Here is a 23,824-nt window from a genome sequence, read left to right on the forward strand (position 1 = left end):
AAAGAAAAGAACTTTCAGCCTAAAATTTCATATCCAGCCAAACTAAGCTTCATAAGCGAAGGAGAAATAAAATCCTTTGTGAACAAGCAATTGCTGAGAGATTTCATCACCACCAGGCCTGCCTTACAAGAGCTCCTGAAAGAAGCACTAAACATAGAAAGAAACAACCAGTACTATCCACTCCAAAAACATACCAAATGGTAAAGACCACCAACACAATGAAAAAACTGTGTCAACTAATGGGCAAAACAACCAGCTAGCATCAAAATGGCAGGATGAAAGTCACACATAACAATGTTAACCTTAAATGTAAATGGGCTAAATGCCCCAATCAAAAGACACAGACTGCAAATTGGATAAAAAGTCAAAACTCATCAGTATGCTGTATCCAGAAACCCCATCTCACATGCAAGGACACACATAGGCTCAAAATAAAGGGATGGAGAAAGATTTACCAAGCAAATGGAGAGTAAAAAAAAAGCAGGAGTTGCAATACTAGTCTCTGATAAAATAGACTTTAAACCAACAAAGATCAAAAGAGACAAAGAAGGGCATTAAATAATGGTAAAAGGATCAATACAACAAGAAGAGCTAACAATCCTAAATATATATGCACCCAATACAGGAGCACTCAGTTACATAAAGCAAATTCTTAACGACATACAAAGAGACTTAGACTCCCACACAATAATAGTGGGAGACTTTAACACTCCACTGTCAATATTAGACAGATCAATAAGACAGAAAATTAATAAGGATATCCAGAACTTGAACTCAGATCTGGACCAAGCAAACCTAATAGACCTCTACAGAACTCTCCACCCCAAATCCACAGAATATACCTTCTTCTGAGCACCACATCGCACCTACTGTAAAATTGACCACATAATTGGAAGTAAATCACTCCTCAGCAAATGCAAAAAACCAGAAATCATAACAAACAAACAGTCTCTCCGCAGGGAAATCAAATTAGAACTTAGGATTAAGAAACTAACTCAGAACCGCACAACTTCATGGAAACTAAACAACTGGCTTTTGAATGTTGACTGGATAAACAATGAAATGAAGGCAGAAATAAAGATGTTCTTCAAAACCAACAAGTACGAAGACACAATGTACCAGAATCTCTGGGACACATTTAAAGCAGTTTCTAGAGGGAAATTTATAGCAATAAATGCCCACATGAGAAGCAAGGAAAGAACTAAAATCAACATCTTATCATCAAAATTGAAAGAGCTAGAGGAGCAAAATCAAAAAAACTCAAAAGCTAGCAGAAGACAAGAAATAATTATGATTAGAGCAGAAGTGAAGGAGATAGAGACACAAAAAACCCTTCAAAAAATCAGTAAATCCAGGATCTGATTTTTTGAAAAGATCAACAAAATAGACCACTAGCCAAATTAATAAAAAAGAAAAGAAAAGAATCAAATAGATGCAATAAAAAATGATAAAGGGGATGTCATCACTGATTCCACAGAAATACAAACTGCCATAGAGATTACTACAAACAACTCTATGCACCTAAACCAGTAAACCTGGAAGAAATGGATAAATTCCTGGACACTTGCACCCTCCCAAGCCTAAACCAGGAAGAAGTTGAAACCCTGAATAGACCAAAAACAAGGGCTGAAGTTGAGGCAGCAATTAATAACCTCCCAACCAAAAAAAGCCCAGGTCCAGATGGGTTCACAGCTGAATTCTACCAGACATACAAAGAGGAGTTGGTACCATTCCTTCTGAAACTACTCCAAACAATCCAAAAAGAGGGAATCCTTCCCAAATCAATTTATGAGACCAGCATCATCCTGATACCAAAACCCAGCAGAGACTCAACCAAAAAAGAAAACTTCAGGCCAATATCCATGATGAACATAGATGCAAAAATCTTCAATAAAATACTAGCAAACTGATTGCAGTAGCACATCAAAAAGCTTATCCATCATGATCAAGTAGGCTTCATCCCAGGGATGAAAGGCTGGTTCAACATATGCAAGTCTATAAACGTAATCCACCACATAAACAGAACCAAAGACAAAAACCACATGTTTGTCTCAATAGATGCAGAGAAGGCCTTCAACAAAATTCAACAGCCCTTTATGCTAAAAACTTTCAAGAAACTAGGTATCGACGGAATGTATCCCAAAATAATAAAAGCTATCTATGACAAACCTACAGCCAATATCATACTGAATGGGCAAAAACTGGAAGCATTCTCTTTGAAATCTGGCACTAGACAAGGATGCCCTTTCTCACCACTCCTTATTCAATATAGTTTTGGAAGTTCTAGCCAGAGCAATCTGGCAAGAAAAAGAAATAAAAGGTATTCAATTAGGAAAGGAGTAAGTCAAATTGTCTCTATTTGCAGATGACAATTGTATATTTAGAAGAGTCCGTTGTCTCAGCCCCAAATCTCCTTAAACTGATAAGCAACTTCAGCAAAGTCTCAGGATACAAAATCAACGTGCAGAAATCACAAGCATTCCTATACACCAATAACAGACTCAAAGAGAGCCAAATCAAGAATGAACTCTCATTAACGATTGCTACAAAGAGAATATAATACGTAGGAATACAACTAACGAAGGATGTAAAGGACCTCTTCAAGGAGAACTACAAACAACTGCTCAAGGAAATAAAAGAGGACACAAACAGATGGAAAAACATTCTATGCTCATGGTTAGGAAGAATCAATATCATGAAAATGGCCATACTGGCCAAAGTAATTTATAGATTCAGCACTATCCCCATCAAGCTACCTATGACCCTCTTCACAGAACTGGAAAAAAACCACCTTAAACTTCATATGCAACCAAAAGAGAGCCTGCATAGCCAACACAATCCTAAGCAAAAAGAACAAAGCTGGAGGCATCACGCTACCTGACTTCAAACTATACTACAAGTCTACAGTAATCAAAACAGCATGGGACTGGTACCAAAACAGAGATAGACCAATGGAACAGAACAGAGGCCTCGGAGGCAATGCCACACATCTACAACCATCTGATCTTTGACAAACCTGACAAAAACAAGCAATGGGGAAAGGATTCCTGTTTAATAAATGGTGTTGGAAAACTGGCTAGCCATGTGCAGAAAGCAGAAACTGGACCCCTTCCTGACACCTTACACTAAAATTAACTCCAGATAGATTAAAGACTTAAACATAAGACCTAACACCATAAAAACTCTAGAAGAAAACTTAGGCAAAACCATTCAGGACATAGGCATAGGCAAGGACTTCATGACTAAACCACCAAAAGCATTGGCAACCAAAGCCAAAATAGACAAATGGGACCTAATTAAACTCCAGAGCTTCTGTACAGCAAAAGAAACAATCATTAGAGTGAACCAGCAACCAACAGAATGAGAAAAAATTTTTGCAATCTACCCATCTGACAAAGGACTTATATCCAGAATCTACAAATAACTAAAACAGATTTACAAGAAAAAAACAAACAAACCCATTCAAAAGTGGGCAAAGGACATGAACAGACACTTTTCAAAAGAAGACATATATGATGCCAACAAACATATGAAAAAATGCTTATCATCACTGGTCATTAGAGAAATGCAAATGAAAACCACATTGAGATACCATCTCATGCCAGTTAGAATGGCGATCATTAAAAAATTTGGAGACAACAGATACTGGAGAGGATGTGGAGAAATAGGAACACTTTTACACTGTTGGGAGTGTAAATTAGTTCAACTGTTGTGGAAGACAGTGTGGCTATTCCTCAAGGACCTAGAAATAGAAATTCCATTAGACTCAGCAATCCCACTACTGAGTATATAGCCAAAGGATTACAAATTGTTCTATTATAAAGACACATGCACACGTATGTTCATTGCAGCACTGTTTACAATAGCAAAGACCTGGAACCAACCCACATGCCCATCGATGATAGACTGGACAAGGAAAATGTGGCACATATACACCATGGAATACTATGCAGCCATAAAAAATGATGAGTTTGTGTCCTTTGTAGGGACATGGATGAATCTGGAAACCATCATTCCCAGCAAACTGATGCAAAAACAGAAAATCAAACATCGCATGTTCTTACTCATAGATGGGTGTTGAACAATGAGAACACTTGGACACAGGGAGGGAAGCATCACACACTGAGGTCTGTTGGGCAGGGAATAGGGGAGGGACAGTGAGAGGTAGGGAGGTTGGGGAGGGATAACATGTGGAGAAATGACAGATATAGGTGACAGGGGAATGGAGGCAGCAAACCACATTGCCATGTATGTACCTATGCAACAATTCTGCATGTTCTGCACTTGTATCCCAGAACCTAAAGTGCAATTATATCTCTCTATATATTTAATATAAATTATATATAATTTATATTTATATATAATATATAATAATCATATAATTTATATAAAAATTATCTATATATTATATATAATTTAATATAAATTATATATATATTTTATATTATATATAATATTTTTACATCAAAACCTTATGTTAGGCCAAAAATTCTTAGATATGATACTAAAAGCATGATCTGTAGAAGAAAAAAAGGCCAGGTGTGATGGCTCATGCCTGTAATCCCAGCACTTTGGAAAGTTGAAGCAGGCAGATCGCTTGAGCTTAGGAGTTTGAGACCAGCCTGGACAACATGGAAAAACCCCCATCTCTACTAAAAATACAAAAACTAGCCAGGTGCGGTGGTGAGTACCTGTCGTCCCAGCTACTTGGGAGGCTGAGGTAGGAGAATTGCTTGAGCCTCAGAGGTGGATGTTGCAGTGAGCTGAGATTGTACTACTGCACTTAAGCCTAGGTGATGGAATAAAACTCTGTTTCAAAAAAAAGAAAGAAAGAAAATTAATTTGACATCAAAATTAAATACTTCTGCTCTGCAAAATTCATTGTTAAAGACAAGCCACGTACCAGGGGAAAGTATTTGCAAATCACATATCCAACACAGGATTTTTTTTTTCTTGAGACAGGGTCTTGCTCTGTTGCCCAGGCTGGAGTGCAGTGGTGCAATCTTGGCTCACTACAACCTTTGCCTCCTGGGTTCAAGTGATTCTCCTGCCTCGGCCTCCCATGTAGCTGGAATTACAGATGCGCACTACCATACCTGCCTAATTTTTGTATTTTAGTAAAGACGGGGTTTCACCATGTTGGCCAGGCTAGTCTCAAACTCCTGACCTGAAGTCATCTGCCAACCTCGACCTCCCAAAGTGCTGGGATTACAGGTGTGAGCCACAGCACCTGGCCCTAACACAGGACTTGTATCCAGAATATATAAACAACTCCCAAAACTCAAAAATAAGAAAATATTCCTATAAAAATGTGCAAAAGATTTAAACAGACATTTCATCATATGTGTTTGATAAATAAACACACAAAAAGATGCTCAACATGAGTAATCATCAAGGAAATGCAAATTAAAATCACAATGCAATTCACCCATTAGAACAGCTAAAATTAAAAAATACTGACAATACCAAGTACTGACAAAAAGCAACTGGAACTTTCTTATAATGCTAGTGGGAATACAAAATGAAAATCCGTTTCCACTCAGGAAAAAAGACTGTCAATTTCTTTCTTTCTTTCTTTTTTTTTTTTTTTTTTTTCTTCAGACAGGGTTTCACTCTGTCACCTGGGCTGGAGTGCAGTGGTGCCACTATGGCTTACTGCAGCCTTAACCTCCCAGGCTCAAGCAATCCTCCCACCTCAGCTTCCTGAATAGCTGGGGCCACAGGTGCCCACCACCAGGTCTGGCTAATTTTTTTTCTCTAACTCTCCACATTTTTTTTTTCTTTTTTCATAGCAATAGGAGTCTCACTATATTGCCAGGGCTGGTCTTGAACTTCTGAGCTCAAGCGATCCTCCCACCTTGGCTTCCCAATGTGCTGGGATTATAGAAATAAGCCACTGTGCCCAGCCTAGATTGGCAGTTTCTTATAGAGTTAAATATATATCTACCAAAAGACTCAGCAATACCACTTCTAGGTAGTTACCCTCTATTCACACAAAAACCTGTAAACAAGTGTTTACAGAAGCATTATTTTTAATCACAAAACAATGGAAACAACGCAGATGTCCTTAAATGGGTGAATGGATAAACTGTGGTATATCCATTCAATGGAATACTATTCAGCAATAAAAAGGTACAAACTATTGATAAAGGCAATAACAAGTATGAATCTCAAAAGCATTGTGCTAAGTGAGAGAAGAGAGCCTCTCAAAATACTACATCCTGTAGGATTCCATTTATATGACATTGTGGAAAAGGCAAAACTATAGAGACAGAGAACAGATCAGCAGTTGCCAAGGGCTAGATGTTGGACAGGGCCTGACTACAAAGGGACAGCACAAGGGAATTCTTCAGGAGTGTTGGTGTTGTTCTCTATCCCATTTGTGGTGATTGTTACAAGAATCTATGCATGTGTAAAAATTCATAGAACTATACAAACAAAAGAGTAAATTCTAATGTATGTAAATTTTTTAAAACTTAAAAATTAGCCTGTCAAATTTTGAAGCTGACATGGTAATATTCCTTTAGTAAATGTGTCATGGAAAGGAAGCCTATTTAAAACAAAAGCAGACATACTGAATGTTTATTGTGCAGAACCATTTGTGTTTCCCTGGGTGAAGCACTCATTCTGATTCTTCAATGCAGTCTAAAGAATTCAGAAAATACTACCTAATAAAAAAGAAATAGTATGCATAGCAATTTTTAAAAATTTTATTTTATTCTAAGTTTTGGGATATATGTGCAGAATGTGCAGGTTTCTTACATAGGTAAATGTGTGCCATGGTGGTTTGCTGCACCTGTGAACCCATTACCTAGGTATTAAGCCTGGCATGCATTAGCTATTTATTCTGATGCTCTCCTTCCCCTCGACGCATAGCAATTTTTAAGAACATCAAGAAAGAAACTCACAGTAGGAAATGTGTGTAAATCCATAAGACCAGAAATAAATTTGCTTGTCAACATGTATTAAATACCTTGGCAGAAAAATAGTTCTCATAGGCCAATTCTTTAGGCTCTGAAGCAGCAGCTGGTCTCTTTTGTTAAAAGAAGTTGTTCTTGGAATACATCTAGTTGATGGGCCTTTTAGAATTTGCCTTGCATTTTTCTTATGCAAAGGACTTTATGTAAAAAGTTGGCCTGATAGAACATGAGAATAATTGATGATGTGACAATTATAGTTCTTGCTGCTTATCAAAATATAGAGCATCATGTGTGTGTATGCACGTGTGTGTGTGTGTGTGTGTGTGTAGAATCTACTGTGTTTATATGTTTGAATAGATAATACATTAATATGATTTGACTTTCTGTAGGTGCCAAAACTGCTATTTATTAGTCAGAAACTCTTGTGGGACTGCGCCAGCCATTTATAGCTGGCACTCATTTTGACTGATCAATGCCAAGGGCCATATGGGTTATTAAATATGTTCAATATAAGTCCTGTAAGAATATCAACCCAAAAATCTCCCTTTTTCTACCAGTCTACCACTATATTTTCTGTAATCTTCAATACAGAGGCAGAAAGGCCTTTCAATATTGGGTTACATGAAGTTGGATGGAGGTGGGTATTTTAATTACTTCAATCGTGTATAGCAACGTGAAACAGGCACATTTCATTCCAAAGCTATCTCTGAGAATCCTCCAAACTTTCTTCCAGGGCTCTCTTTCTTTCCATTTGTATTCCCTTCTCCTTGCAGTCACCCGAAAGCCTGCGCCTCTCCTGATGTTTATCTGGGACCAGATAAACATCCCACTGTGGGATGAGATAAACTTTCTCATCCCACAGTGCCCATCCCCTGGAATATTACTGCTGTGAGCTTGGGGCTACAAAAAGACACACAACAAACCTGGTAGCTCTTCTGAGAGCAGCAGTTTTTCTTTTTTGCTTTGCTTTTCTCTCTCTCTTTCTTTCTTTCTCTTTCTTCCTTTCTCGTTCTTTCTCACTCTCATTCATTCTTTCTCTTTCTCTCTCTCTTTCTTTCTGTCTTTTTTCTTTCTTTCTCTTCTTTTGCTCTCTCTCTTTTTTTCTTTTTTTAAACAGGTTTTGCCCTGTCTCCCAATTGGAGTGCAGCAGTCACAGCTCACTGCAGCTTCAGCCTCCTGGGCACAAGTGATCCTCCAGCCTCAACTTCCCGAGTAGCTGGGACTACAGGCACGCACCACTATACCTGCTAATTTTTGTATTTTTTGCAGAAATTGTGGGGGTGAGGGGTCTTATTATGTTGCCCAGGCTTGTCTCAAACTCCTGGGCTCAAGCATCTTCCCACCCTGGCTTCCCAAAGTCAGCCACTACACCTGGTAAAACACTTAAAATGTCTCTTTAGGTCCTGTGAAGAGCAGCGTGGAGGTGGGCTGAGGTTAGAAGGTGGAGAGTGTGGAAGAAGATTGTGGGTTGAGTATTGGACATCTGTTCTTGAACAGTCCCTGGGCCTGCCATAGGAAAGGAAGTTCTCCTGGGTAAGTGACTTGGACTTTCCTTTTCCCTCTAATAACATTTTTTCTTGGGCTGTGGCCAAACCTTAAGATTTTGATTCATCCCTTATTCAAACCTGTTTAGCTTTTCCCTGCTCTCACCTGGCCAACCCACCTAGGCACAGAAGACCTTGCTCTCATAACAGATAGTTTTCTCCCTGAGGGGGAACTCTCCCAGCAGTTAAAGGAGTGATTCCTTTCCACCACTACATCTTGCACAGCTCCCATGAGTTTCAAGGTAAAAGAAAAACCTTGAAAGATACTTTGAGCTCACTGTGAGCAACACTGAGTATTCACTCTCCTTTACCATCACAATTCCCTTGGGAATGTTTGGGAAACAGTACTTTAGGGCTTTAACAATGTTAAACACTGGTGGAAGGGGTTTAATGCACGTAAAATAAAATCCAAACTTCTCTTCAGGCACAGTAGTATCCAGGCCCTTGGTACCTCTCCGGCCTCTTCCAGTCAGTCTCTCCCTTGGTTCACTGTGATCCAGCTACAGTGAGCTTCTTGCAGTTCCTAGAATACTTGGAGCTCATTCCAGCCCCAGGGCCTTTGCACTTGTTGTTCCCTCTGCTTGGGATGCTCCTCTGCATGTTCTGCCCTTGATTGGCTCCTGCTCGACCTTCCCTCCAATGCCATCTCCTCAATGAAGCTTTTCCTGATTTCTCTTCCTGATGCACTCCCCACCCCTGTTCATCTTTATCCCAACACCTCCATTGCTTCCTTCATAGCACTTACCATACTTTTACGTGTCACATTTTCATATCTGTTTCCCCCACTGGACCAAAAGCTCCAGGAGGGTAGGGACCAGGACTGTTTTGTTCATCGGTACATCACTGGGAAGTGGCAAAGTGCTGGGCTTTTAGTAGGATCACAATATGTAAATACTGAATGAATGATTGAATTGAATATAATGCATGCCCCATCCAAGGGATTCCTGAAGATGTAAAGGCTTTCTTATCAAGGAATGAAGTTATGAGAGTAGAAAGATAGCATGCAGTTGCTATTTTAGATCAAGGAGATGTTCTAGTGTGATACTTCCAGTTACTGCCATGTGCTCTGCTAACCCAGAAGGTTGACAGAGCTCTTTTTTTTTTTTTTTTTTCGAGACGGAGTCTTGCTCATTGCCCAGGCTAGAGTGCAGTGGTGTGATCTCGGCTCACGGCAACCTCCACCTCCCAGATTCAAACGATTCTTCTGCCTCAGCCTCCTGAGTAGCTGGGGTTACAGGTGCGTGCCACCACGCCCAGCTAATTTTTTGTTGTTGTTGTATTTTTAGTAGAGATGGGTTTCACCATGTTAGCCAGGATGGTCTTGATTTTCTGACCTTGTCATCCACCCGCCTTGGCCTCCCAAAGTGCTGGGATTACAGGCTGAGCCACAGCATACAGCCAGCTGATAGAGCTCTTTTTGCAGGAGGTTAAAAAAGATTCTGGGCTGGGTAAGGTGGCTCATGCCGTAATCCCAGTACTTTAGGCCAAGGTGGATGGACTGCTTGAGGCTAGAAGTTGGAGATCAGCCTGGGAAACATAGCAAAACCCCGTCTCTACTAAAAATACAAAAATTATCCAGGCTTGGTGGTGCATGCCTAGTCCCAGCTACTCGGGAGGCTGAGGAAGGAGAATTGCTTGAACCTTGGAGGCGGAGGTTGCAGTGAGCCACTATCGCACCACTGCATTCTAGCCTGGGCAACAGAGCAAGACTCTGTCACCAAAAAGTAAAGAAAAAGAAATTCTGAAGACAAACGATTAGTTCTTGAGGACCCTTAGTAAGGTTTGTTCAACCAGAGGCATCACTTTTGAAGAGATGGGCCTATATTTATTTTGTTTCCAAAATTTTAGATTCAGAGCAGTAAAAGATAATCATACACTTCATGATAGATCAGTCCTTCAGAGAAGGCATAGTCCTTAACACTTGTTGATGACTTTTAATTGATTCTCTTTTAAATGGATTTTTCTTTCTTAATCCACAGATTACAGTTCTTATCTGCGTGAACACACATGGCTCTGTTACGAAAAAGTAAGATTACAACTTTGAAAATAATGATTAAAAATCAGATATTTGGGAGGATTGTTTTGATGCTGGGGCTTGGCTCTTTTCTTCTTTCTTGAATTGTCTTTGATTTTCATGGATAGTTTTGGCATCATCATTTCCGGATGATTACCATGGAGAGTTGTTCAGTATTTTAGTCAGAAGTGGACTTATCAGCTGGGCGCACTGGCTCACACCTGTAATCCTAGTACTTTGGGAGGCTTAGGTGGGTGGATCAGTTGAGCTCAGGAGTTCAAGACCAGCCTGGGCAACATGGCGAGACCCTTTCTCTACAAAAAATACAAAAATTAGCCGGTTATGGTGGTGGGTGCCTGTAGTCTCAGCTACTCAGGAGGCTGAGGCTAGAGGATCACTTCAGCCTGAGAGGCAGAGTCTGCAGTGAACCGAGATTGCACTACTGCATACCAGCCTGGGAGACAGAGCAAGAACCTGTCTCAAAAACAAACAAACAAAAGAGAAGTGGAAGTTGACTTATAAGAAGGATCATATATTTCTATAAAACTTGCGGATATAATGCATTTTCTCATTCTGAATAAATATTCATGTTCATATCTAATTTAGCATTTGTAATTTGTAATTTTGTTTTCATATTCTTAAAGAGTCACCTCAACTCTTCAGACCCATCAGAACCTGGATTTGCCTCTGATGGTAGATCCAGTCATTTGTCAATTTGTAGAGAAACATAGTAACCTAATTGTGTTACCCTCAGGGTAGAGTTCCCAGATTCAGCCAACAAAGACACAGGACAGGACAACCAGCTAAATTTGAACTTCAGATAAACAACAAATAAATTTTTAGTATAAGTATGTCCCAAATATTGCATAAGACATATTTGCACTAAAAAAATAATTTTATCAGGCAACTCTATGTCAGTGCTAACAGCCACAGTTGAAAGTGTCAGGTGATAGTAGACACTGGGCCACCTCTCCAAGTTGGTTGTGGCAGGTGAATTTTTTTTTTTTTTTTTTTGAGATGGAGTTCTGCTCTGTCACTGAGGCTGGAGTGCAGTGATGTGATCTCTGCTCACTGCAACCTCTGCCTCCCAGGTTCAAATGATTCTCCTGCCTCAACCTTCCAAGTAGCTGGGATTACAGGCACCCGCCACCATGTCTAGCTAATTTTTGTGTTTTTAGTAGAGATGGGGTTTTACCATGCTGGCCAGGCTGGTCTCAAACTCCTGACCTCAAGTGATCCACCCGCCTTGGCCTCCCAAAGTGTTGGGATTACAGGCGTGAACCACCATGCTCAGCCGTGGCAGGTGTGTATTAATCTGACCTGTTGATAAATTGTAGAATTTTGTCCATTTTCTGCTTCTCCATAATTTTGTTTTAAACCAAGTCTAGTATCTGATTGACCCTAGCTGAATCTGTAATTTATAAGGCAGTGAGGAACTGGGTGTCAGCAAAATAGAATCACAGCCTCAGGATGTAGCTTTGAAAGGCATCCATGGAGACTCTTTTCTTTTACAAATGGGAAGACAAAGGCATAGAGGCCAAAAAAATAGATCCATATGCAGTCAATAGATTAAGTCTCTTGATACATACAAATAATAAAAAATAATATGGGCTGGGCATGGTGGCTCATGCCTGTATTCTTAGCACTTTGGGAGGCCAAGGCGGGAGGATCACCTGAGGTCAGAAGTTTGAAATCAGCCTGGCCAACATAGTGAAACCCCGTCTCTACTAAAAATACAAAAATTAGCCAGGCATGATGGTGGATGCCTGTAATCCCAGCTACTTGGGAGGCTGAGGCGGGAGAATCACTTGAACCTAGGAGGCAGAGGTTGCAGTGAGCTGAGACCATGCCATTGCTCTCCAGCCTGGGCAACAAGAGTGAAACTCTGTCTAAAAAAACACATTTTTCTTTAAGTTGACTCATTTTTGTAAGTGTAATTCATAATAGAAAGTTCTTATCCTTACTGTAAATGAAAACAGAATGATTGCCTATCATTAAAAAAAAGTAGCTTTAAACATATACACAATTAGAAAAATATGATTCAATTCTGGGTAGCTTTTGTTGTGCTCCTGCACTTAAAATCAGAAAGACTGACTTTCTCATATGGTGATGTAATATTACTTAATGCTATGAACATGAACTTCCCCAATCATTTCATGCACCACCAGTGCTATGTGTTCCATACTCAAGAAAACACTGTTTTACGCCACTCTACTTCTCTCCAGATCCTAAGAGCAAACATCACTGGAACAGACAGACCTGGAGGCTTAGGGGCATTGGGGTCTTCTAACTGTTTACCCAGGGCAGGCAAGAATTTTCTGCCTTTCCTTCCCTCCCTCCCTCCCTTCCTTCCTCTCTTCCCTTCCTTCCTTCCTTCTTTCCTTCCTTCCTTCCTTCCTCCCTCCCTCCCTCCCTCCCTCCCTCTCTCTCTCTCTTTCTTTCTTTCTTTCTTTCTTTCTTCTCCCTCTGTCTCCCAGACTAGAGTTCAGTGGCACAATCTCTTGCAGTTCAGTTCACTGCAACCTCCGCCTCCCAGGTTCAAGCAATTCTCATGCCTCAACCTCCTGAATATCTGAGACTACAGTCATGTGCAACACGCAGCTAATTTTTGTATCTTAGTAGGGACAGGTTTTCGCTATGTTGGCCAGGCTAGTCTCAAACTCCTTGGCCTCCGGTGATCCACCTGCCTCAGGCTCCCAAAGTGCTCAGATTGCAGGTGTGAGCCACCGCACCTGGCCTGCACATACATCATCCTTGACCAGGGGTTGAGTTAACTGAGAAGCAACTGTGTCATAATGGCTAAGAACATGTACTTATAATTACTACTGGCTCATAGAAGAATCACTTAACTCAACAAAATAAAAGCCACATGTGAAAGACCGACAGCTAGTATCACACTAAATGGGGAAAAACTGAAAGCCTTTCCTTTTACATCTGGAACACGACAAGGATGGCTGCTTTCACTATTGTTATTCAACACAGTACAGCAAAAGAAATAAAGAGCATCCAAATTGGAAAGGAAGAAATCAAATTATCCTTGTTTGAAGATGATATATTTTTGTTTTGTTTTGTTTTGGAGAGAGAGTCTCGCTCTATCAGCCAGCCTGGAGTGCGGTGTTTTGATCTTGGCTCACTGCAACCTCCGCCTCCCAGGTTCAACAATTCTCATGCCTCAGCCTCCCAAATAGCTGGGATTACAGGCATGCATCATCACCCAGCTAATTTTTGTATTTTTAGTAGAGATGTGGTTTTGCCATGTTGCCCAGGCTGGTCTTGAACTCCTGACCTCATGTGATCTGCCCACCTCAGCCTCCCAAAGTGCTGGGATTACAGGTGTGAGCCATTACTCCTGGCCAACATAATCTTATATTTGGAAAATTCTAAAGACTCCACCAAAAAACAATTGGGACTGTTATACAAATTCAGTAAAGATGCAAGACCTCTGAGCAACAGTAGTATTCCAGGTTAATTCTTTCTGTTTGTTTGTTTTTGTATTTGAGACAGAGTCTGGCTCTGTCACCCAGGCTGGAGTAATCTTGGCTCACTGCAGCCTCTACCTCCCAGGTTCAAGCCATCCTCCTATCTCAGCCCTTCGAGTAGCTGGGACTACAGGTGCATGCCACCACACCCAGCTAATTTTTGTAGGGTTTTCTTGTTTGTTTGTTTTTCTTTTTTTGTAGAGACAGGATTCCACTATGTTGCCCAGGCTGGTCTTGAACTCCTGAGCTCAAGTGATCTGCCTGCCTCAGCCTTCCAAAGTACTGGGATTACAGGCATGAGCCACCACACCTGGCCAGGTTAATTCTTTATATGCTATCTGCTTATAGAAAGGTCTCAGACCACCACTTCTCCATGTGACATGGAAGGCATCTACTCACATTACCATGCTAAACTTTGTCATGTGATTTCGGGTTCACAGGTTCAACGTTAACGTGTTTCCATTTCTATGTCAGTTAATCAGGTGCTGCTGTTCCTTCTGATCGTGACCCTCTGTGTGATTCTGTATAAGAAAGTACATAAGGGGACTGTGCCCAAGAATGACACAGGTGAGCAGACATGGAATTCATTGAGATAGGATACACAGTAATGTGGTTTGAATGTGTTCTTCTGAGTCCTTTCAATATCTGGGTTCAGGGACAAGTGACCATTTGGTCAACTCTCAAGGACCTGCTAGTAGAATATCTGCCCTAGAACACCTTTTCAGTTGTTCTCTAGGGTGGTCGGTGCTATTCAAACTTTAGCGTGTGTGAGATTCACATGGCGAGCTTGCTAAAAATGCAGCACTGGGCCACCTGTGAGATGTAGGATAAGTAGGTATGGGTTGGAGCCTCAAGATTTGCATTTCCAATTAGCTCCTAGTTGAGGCTGATGCTGTGGGTTCTTGGACCACACAGTGGGTGTACCGATTTACACCCCATTTCTTTGGAGCTTCTCAATGACTTTGCTTATGGAAACTGCCCTCTCTCTCCTCTCCCTGCTGGTAAATTCCCATCAGTGCAAGACAGCCTCATAACTCTCAACTTGAAAATGGCCCTCCATTGGCCCTGTGTTCTCTCCCAGCTGCACTGAGAACTGTGTTTCCCTCATGGGGTGAATTGCTTGAGATGGCACCTTCATAACTCCAATGCACACACAAAGCCAATCTCCATAAAAAGAAAGAAGCACTGCTTATTACAGTTTAATTAATTTACTTTTTTTTTTTTTGAGACAGAGTCTCACTCTGTTGCCCTGGCTGGAGTACAGTGGCACAATAGCAGCTCACTGCAGCCTCGACCTCCAGGGCTCAAGCATTCCTTCTGCCTCAGCACCCTCAGATAGTTGGGACTACAGGTGTGTGCCACTACACCCAGCAAACTTTCTGTATTTTTTGGAGAGATGGGTTTTGCCATGCTGCCCAGGCTGGTCTTGAACTCCTGGGCTCAAGCTATCCTCCTGACTTGGCCTCCCAAAGTGCTGGGATTACAGGCGTAAGCTACCATGCCCAGCTAATTTACTTTTTATATCAATCAAGCAAATATACACTTATGGGCTGGTGGTGGTAGCTCATACTTGTAATCCTAGAACTTTGGAGGGTTGAGGTGGGAGAATCACTTGAGTCTAGGTGTTTGAGACCAGCTCAGCCTAGGCAACAAAGCGAGACCCTGTCTACACTCACACAAAAAATTACCTGGGCATGGTGGGGCTTGCCTATAGTCCCAGCTACTCAAGAGGCTGGGATGAGAGGATCACTTGAGCCTAGGAGATCTAAGCAGCAGTGAGCCCTGATAGTGCCACTGCACTCCAGCTTGGATGACAGAGTGAGATTCTGAATACAGTTACTATTTTGGTGTGTTACATACATTTATTCCTCACTTTTTTTTTTCAGCCAGATGCTTAGGGACTGGAAACACAACAGTGAACAAAAACAACATCCCTATTTCGATGAAGCTGGCATTTCTTTCTGATTATATTTTGTAATTTAAAAATTAATTTGGGTTGGGCATTGTGGCTAGCGCCTGTAATCCCAGCACTTTGGGAGGCTGAGGTGGGAGGATCGTGAGGTCAGGAGTTCAAGACCAGGCTGGCCAAGATGGTGAAGCTCCATCTCTACTAAAAATACAAAAATTAGCCAGGTTCCTGTAATCCCAGCTACTCAGGAAGTTGAGGAGGAGAATTGCTTGATTCTCCACCCGGGAGGCAGAGGTTGCAGTGAGCTGAGATTGTGCCACTGCACTCCAACCTGGGCGACAGAGTGAGACGCTGTCTCAAAAAAAAATCATTTAAAAATAATTAAAAACATATAATCTGATCTAAATGAACATAGAGAGCATCTGCAGAGAGAATGATTTTCACACAAAGACATATATACAAATGTTCATAGGGTATAATTCATAGTAGCCTCAAACTGGAAACAATTCACATGTACATCAACTAGCGAATGGATACAAAACACGTAATTTATCCCACACGATGAAATACTTTTTGACAGTAAAAAGGACCAAATGACTGATACAAGCTGCAATATGGATGAACCTGAAAGACAACTATGCTAAATAAAAGAAGTCAAACCTGAAAGACCGTATATTGTATGATTCCATCTATATGAAATTTCTAGGAAAGGAAAATCTATGGAGACACAAAGCAGATTGGTGGTTGCCTAGAGCTGGGAGTGGGAATAGATTGACTGCAGACCCGCCAGCTCGATGGAACTTTCTAAAACTGGATAGTGGTTATGGTTGTGCAACTCTATAAATTTACAGAACATCATTGAACTGTACATTTACAATGGGTAAATTTTTTAAAAACATCTGTATTTGTTTGCTAGGCCTGCCATAACAAACCAGCACAGACTAGATGGCTAGACCACAGAAATGTGTTTTCTCTAGTTCTAGAGGCTGGAAGTCCAGGATCAAGGTGCAAGCAGGTTTGGTTTCTCCTGAGGCCTCTCTCCTTGGCATGCAGACAGCCGCCTTCTTGCTGTGTCCTCACGTGGCGTTTTCTCTGTGCTGTAGTCCTGGTTGTGACCCTCTATATGATTCTCCTCTTTTTCTCCTCTTATTAGGATACCAGTCTTATTGGGTTAAGGCCGCACTAAATGACTTCACTTTAACTTAATTTCCCCTTTAAAGGCTCTGTCTCCAAGAACACACCTTCTGAGATGCTGGGAGCTAAGACGTTAATAGATGGACTCTGGAGGACACAATTCAGTCCACAGTAGTATCTGCATCTCAATAAACTGTTTTAAAAGAGAGAAAAGGAAATCATGTAAAGACAAATGTCATCTGAACTTCTGACTCCACTCCTCATGCTTCCCTCCCTGTTCATAAACCAACACATTCACTCAGCTAATCCCACCACAGACTCCCTTCTTCAGGGAAAGAAGTGGATCAGTTTCAAAACAGCTGTTAAAACAGCTCTAAAGAAATGCACATCCTGACTGACTAATCATCTATACAGATAAACAAAGCATTTGGACCACATGAATGGATCCATTATCACATGTTTATTCATTCAGTGTTAAAGTTTTTTAAAATCGGTGTTATAAAATACCACTCAGATGAACGTAGTGTTGGCATGGAAGGATGCTTGTGATATGTTAAGTGGGAAAAGCAAGTTGCAGAAGATACTGAAAAGTATGATTCCATTTTGGTTTTTAAATAATAAGTGTTTAAGGTATATATTCTTTAGAATATATAAACATGAAGAAGGGTTTAGGGGTCACACACCATGCTGGTTATGTTATATATTGTTATGTAGGTCTACTTTTGGAGTAGGAGTGAGAGGTCTGCAGAAAACAGTCACAATTTACCAAATACTCTTTGGTTTGGACTGAAATTTTTTCAATAATTAAATATTAATTTTTATAATGTAAAAAACATTAATTCAAAAAATTAGTGTTCTAAGTTAATGTCCAGCAGCCCTGTGAAGTCCTATGCTGAAGTAAAACATGGCAGCATTCTCTGTAATCTCCCCATCATGACATTCCATGTAATCTCCTGATACTTTTTTTGTGATTAGTGTGCTGGTCACTCACAGCTGTCTCACTTGGGGAGTGGCAAGCTGATACACTTGGCTAAAACAATTCTTATTTGAAATGGGATTCTGAGTCATGATACTAGGAGAGCAGAACATTTCTTCTCTTCTAGGAATAGGTGTGGCTTGATCAGAGCTGCTTATGGAAGGGATGAAGGCAGTAATCATTTCTAGTCCATTCTGCTGTCATTGTGATGTTTTCTATTTTTGTTAGGCACCAAATGGTTTCCCATAGCCAACATTTTAATGCATTGGCTCAGGCACCAGTTGGTACAATGAATCCAAATAATGGAGCAGATAATTCTTAAAGAAACTGCAAGGATGGAGCATTGATGAAGAAGGTACAGTTGATAAGCCTTTCCGCCTCATTTCTCCAGTATGCCTTTGTCTTCATTCTGTCCAGGGGAAATTTTTTGGCAGAGAGCACTATTTTCAGCTTAGGTTAGTGCTCAGTTTCTCTGCCTGGCAGAGGCCCCTAAAGAGTGTGGCAGTGTCATGTGTTGGCAGCAGAGCTGGACACTCGATGTTTGACCTTCTTCTGGAGTGTCCCCTCTTTCATGAAAATGCCCTCCTTTTACCTTGTGCTTCCCGTTGTCTGCTGAAGGCCTCCGCCTGGGTCTGGGAGCCAGGCACTACCCCAGCATTTTTACCCTTCCCTCTTATTCCTCAAGAGTCCTGTTTTCTGAGGCTCATTCATCAATTCCATTTAGTTCATTTCAGCAAACTTTCATTAAGCACTCCCAAAGTGCCAGACTCAGTGGGGATAATATAATGAGCTTACAGTGTAGTGGAGGAGACAGACACATAAAGATTCTTCCAGTGCATTGTGGCAAGTGCTCAAATAGTGGTATCTAATACTCATTCATCTATTCAGATTTTATTGAAAATCTACCGTGTACCAGGCACTGGGACAGCTGCTGAGAATAGAGAGATGAACAAGATACCATCTCTGCCCTCACAGGGCTCCTAGTGTAACAGGAGAAAGAGGGAAGACATGCAACCAAATAAATTGCAATACACTTAATAAATCCAACCATAGGTAAGGCCACAGCACAGAGAAGGAATATGTTAATTTGTGTAGGGAGCCGTTAAAGGCTTCCCAGAGGATCTGATGTTGGTACTGCATTTGGAATTTGGAATAAATATGTAAAGATTAGCCATGCAGAAAAGGATATTGAAAGCATTCCAGGCATTGGGAACATCATATGCAAAGGCACTGAGATAAGAGTAGTGTTCTGGGAACCATGAGGAGTTTGGTGTTACTGAAATAGGAGGAGGTGAGGCTGGAGAAGTGAGCAGGGGCTGGATCATGAGGGAGCTTGTGTGCCAGGCAAAGATGTGGCTTTAACTTTTAGGAACCACTGAAGAACTTTCAGCAACAAAGAAATATAGTCAAATTAGCATTTTTGGCAGATCACTTCACAGCCTCCAGGTAACATATCACATAATACCTCCATAAGATGACAATTTAGTCCAAAAGGAATAATCCTTAAGAAACTTTTTTTTGGTTTGTTTATGCTGCTGATAAAGACATACTCAAGACTAGGAAGAAAAACAAGTCTAATTGAACTTACAGTTCCACATGCCTGGGGAGGGCTCAGAATCATATGGGAGGCAAAAGTCACTTCTTACATGGCAGCGGCAAGAGAAAATGAGATATGCAAAAGTGATAAAATCATCAGATCTCATGAAACTTATTCACTACCATGAGAACAGTATGGGGGAAACCATTCCCATGATTCACATTATCTCCCTCTGGGTCCCTCCTACAACATGTGGGAATTATGAAAGTACAATTCGAGATGAGATTTCGGTGGGGACACAGAGCCAAACCATATCATTCTGCCCCGGTCCCTCCAAATCTCACGTTCTCACATTTCAAAACCAGTCATGCCTTCCCAGTAGTCCCCAAAGTCTTAGCTCATTACAGCATTAACTTAAAAATCTACCGTCCAAAGTCTCATCTGAGACAAGGCAAGTTCCTTCTGTCTATGAGCCTGTGAAATCAAAAGCAAGCTTGTTACTTCCTAGATACAATGGGGGTACAGGTATTTGGTAAATACAGCCATTCCTAACGGGAAAAATTGGCCAAAACAGGGGTTACAGGCACCCTGCATGTCCAAAATCCAGTGGGACAGTCAAATATCAAAGCTCTAAAATGATCTCCTTTGACTCCAGGTCTCCCATCCAGGTGATGCTGATGCAAGAAGTAGGTTCCCATGGTCTTGGGCAGCTCTACCCTGTGGCTTTGCAGGATACAGCCTCCCTCCCAGCTGCTTTCGTGGGCTGACATTGAGTGTCTGTGGCTTTTCCAGCAATAGGTACAAGCTGTCAGTGGATCTACCATTCTGAGGTCTGGAGGACAGGGGCCCTCTTCTCACAGCTCCACTAGGCAGTGCCCCAGTAGGGACTCTGTGTGGGAGCTCTGACCTCACATTTCCCTTCTGCACTGCCCTAGCAGAAGTTCTCCATGAGGGTCCCACCCTTGCAGCAAACTTCTGCCTGGGCATCTAGACATTTCCATGTATCTTCTGAAATCTAGGTGGAGGTTCTCAAACCCCAATTTTTCACTTCTGTGTACGCACAGGCTTAACACCATGCAGAAGCTGCCAAGGCTCTGAAGCCATGGCCTGAGCTCTATGTTGGCCCCTTTCTGCCATGGCTGGAGTGACTGGGACACAGGGCACCAAGTCCTTAGGCTGCATACAGCACCAGACCCTGGGCCCAGCATATGAAACCACTTTCTCCTAGGCCCTGGGCCTGTGATGGGAGGGGCTGCTATGAAGACCACTGATATGCACTGGAGACATTTTTCCCATTGTCTTGGGGATTAACATTTGGTTCCTTGTTACTTATGCAAATTTCTGCAGCTGGCTTTAGTTTCTCCTTAGAAAATTGTTGGTTTTTTTTTTTTCTATCACAGTGTCAGGCTGCAAATTTTCCAATCTTTTATGCTCTCTTTCCCTGATAAAACTGAATGCCTTTAGCAGCACCCAAGCCACCTCTTGAATGCTTTGCTGCTTAGAAATTTTTTCCACCAGATATCTTAAATTATCTCCCTGAAGTTCAAAGTTCCACAAATCCCTAGGGCAGGGGCAAAATGCCTCGGATCTCTTTGCTAAAACATAACAAAAGTCACCTTTGCTCCAGTTCCCAACAAATTCCTCTTCTCCATTTGAGAGCACCTCAGCCTGGACCTTATTGTCCATGTCTCTAACTGGCTTTTGGTCAAAGCCATTCAACACATCTCTAGGAAGTTCCAAACTTTCCTACATTTTCCTGTCTTCTTCTGACTCCTCTAAACTTTTCCAGCCTCTGCTTGTTACCCAGTTCCAACGTTGCTTCCACATTTTTGGCTATCTTTTCAGCAATGTTGCACTCTACTGGTACCAATTTACTGTATTAGTCAGTTTTCATGCTGTTGATAAAGACATACCTTAGACTGGGAAGAAAAAGAGTATTAATTGGACTTACAGTTCCACATGGCTGGAGAGGCCTCAGAATCATGGCAGGAGGTGAAAGGCACTTCTTGCATGGCGGCAGCAGGAGAAATTGAGAGATGCAAAAGCAGAACCCCTTGTTAAAACCACCAGATCTCATGAGACTTATTCACTACCATGAGAACAGTATGGGAAAAACCACTCCCATGATTCAATTATCTTCCACTGGGTCCCTCCCACAACACATAGGAATTATGGGAGTATAATTCAAGATGAGATTTGGGTGGAGACACAGAGCCATACCATATCATGGCTACTTTAGACAATTTGGAAAGTATAAGAAATACAAATAAAATCAAAGTCACGCATAATTCCATAAATAGACATAGGTCCATTTGCAAATATGTATGTATCAAATTGGGATCAAATATTAGAGAGAATTTTGTATTCTTTTCTCCTTAACAGTGTCTTATGAGCATTCTCCCATGTCAGTAAATATATTGTGAAAACAAAATTATTCTAGTTATGGAAATTTCAGACACAGTAGAAGGAGAAAGAGGAGGTCATTTTCAATGTGTCTTAAATTACACAAAACACAGTACCTGGTAGTTAGTTTCAAGAAATGTTTGTTGAATTAAATATCAGCTAGAACTACCCTGAACCTCAGGGATAGAGGTTTTTCAAAAAGGATCTGGAAGGAGAGGGGGTGGTGGGGGAGACAGAGAGAGAGCAAGAGAGCTCTTTAAGTAAAAATCAGTTGAGCATTTTATAGTGGATAGTGGATACTCTACTTACAGATCATTATTCTTCTCCAAGGCTGAAAGTTGTACTGTGGTACTAAAGTGTGATGTTATATGGCTTTGGTATTTTATATCACAGCCAAGGCTCAAAAGAATAATTAATTATTCATCTTGTGCATTAGTCATGCTCTTTCATTTACCTCCTTCCTCTTGCTGTCAGCATTTGAGAAACTTGACTAGAGGGGGGATAGAAGAAGGAAAATCACAGCTAGTATCTTATAGCAGTGCAGACAAAGTGAATATTCTGATTCAGGCAAGAGTTGGAGACTGTTGGACAAATGAAGCTTTCAGTTCTTTGTTTTTAAACTGTGTGTGTGTTTTAGGCTAGCCAATTGGCTCCTGTAAAATAGCTCCAAAATAGATTTTGTGTTATGAGCAAAAGGGCTCACTGCCCGATGTGCTAGAATCCAACACTATGACCCTGAGTTTTGAGAAAAGCAAAGCATTTTCTTGTAAATCATCTAACAAGGAGACAGGAGCCCGGCTCAAATCTGTGTCCCTGTTATGGCTTTAAGGCAGTAATTTTATTAAAAAGGCTCAAGGGTGGATTCTGGGATTAGTAGGTGATTGATGGAAGGGAAAAGGAGGTCTGGAAAGTCCTGGGGCATGCACAGTTATTTCTTCATGCTACCTCATGGGTCTCATGTGCAAATCTGGGAGGAGTTAGTATGAAAAACAGGGTGGAAATCCAAGCTGTGACATCAGCAAGTTTGTTCTGTGCAAACTTCAGTTGATCATATTGGTTCCAACTGATTTCAGTCAGTTTCTTTTTTTTTTTTTTTTTTTTCTTTTTTTTTGAGACGGAGTTTCGCTCGTTACCCAGGTTGGAGTGCAATGGCGCGATCTCGGCTCACCGCAACCTCCGCCTCCTGGGTTCAGGCAATTCTCCTGCCTCAGCCTCCTGAGTAGCTGGGATTACAGGCACGCCCCACCATGCCCAGCTAATTTTTTGTATTAGTAGAGACGGGGTTTCACCATGTTGACCAGGATGGTCTCGATCTCTTGACCTCGTGATCCACCCGCCTCGGACTCCCAAAGTGCTGGGATTACAGGCTTGAGCCACCGCACCCGGCCTCAGTCAGTTTCTTAATCTCAGAAGCGGAGAGAGTTTCATCATTTCAGCAAAAATTGTTTTTCTAATCTATCATCCTGCAAACTCAAGAATTTCTATTAGTCATTGATTTCTTTAACTCTTTGGGGGTATGGTTTCAATAGTGACATAAACAAAATAGAAGTTTATTTCCTCTCTCAAGTAGAAGTCTGATGTATCAGTTCCGCATTTAGCCAGATCAAGATTCCTTCTGTATTATGGTTTTGGTGAGGTCAACAGGTAGCTTCCATCTTGTGATCTAAGCTGACTACTCTAACTACCACCATCATATCAACAGTCCAGCCAATGGGAAAGGCAAGGGGATGGGTGAGCATTTCTTTGAAGGGTAGACCCAGCAGTGGCACACATTACTTGAACTAACATCCCATTGGTCAGAACTTGATCACATAGAGCTGCACATGATTCTGGTAAAATAGTCTTCATGGCTGGCTATGTACCAGTTAAATTCCAAAGTTCTTTTCTAAGGGAAGACAGAATGACTAG

At 41.3% G+C, this 23,824-nt stretch overlaps 1 protein-coding gene across 5 annotated transcripts in view; it reads left to right on the top strand.

The window, feature by feature from the left end:
- The window catches only part of GLT8D2 (glycosyltransferase 8 domain containing 2), a 70,882-nt gene that overhangs the window by 31,658 nt on the left and 15,400 nt on the right, over positions 1 to 23,824 (top strand). For all 5 annotated transcript variants that reach the window (XM_064379906.1, XM_064379905.1, XM_064379907.1 and 2 more), the window contains 3 exons: positions 8,321 to 8,453; positions 10,444 to 10,490; positions 14,432 to 14,524. In XM_064379906.1, the coding sequence (XP_064235976.1) occupies positions 10,472 to 10,490; positions 14,432 to 14,524 (112 nt within the window). In that variant the 5' untranslated portion in view covers positions 8,321 to 8,453; positions 10,444 to 10,471. The remainder of the gene's footprint in view (positions 1 to 8,320; positions 8,454 to 10,443; positions 10,491 to 14,431; positions 14,525 to 23,824) is intronic.

Source organism: Aotus nancymaae, unplaced genomic scaffold (assembly GCF_030222135.1).
Source record: "Aotus nancymaae isolate 86718 unplaced genomic scaffold, 86718_ANA_hifiasm-v0.15.2.pri h1tg000021l, whole genome shotgun sequence".
Lineage (NCBI taxonomy): Eukaryota > Metazoa > Chordata > Mammalia > Primates > Aotidae > Aotus > Aotus nancymaae.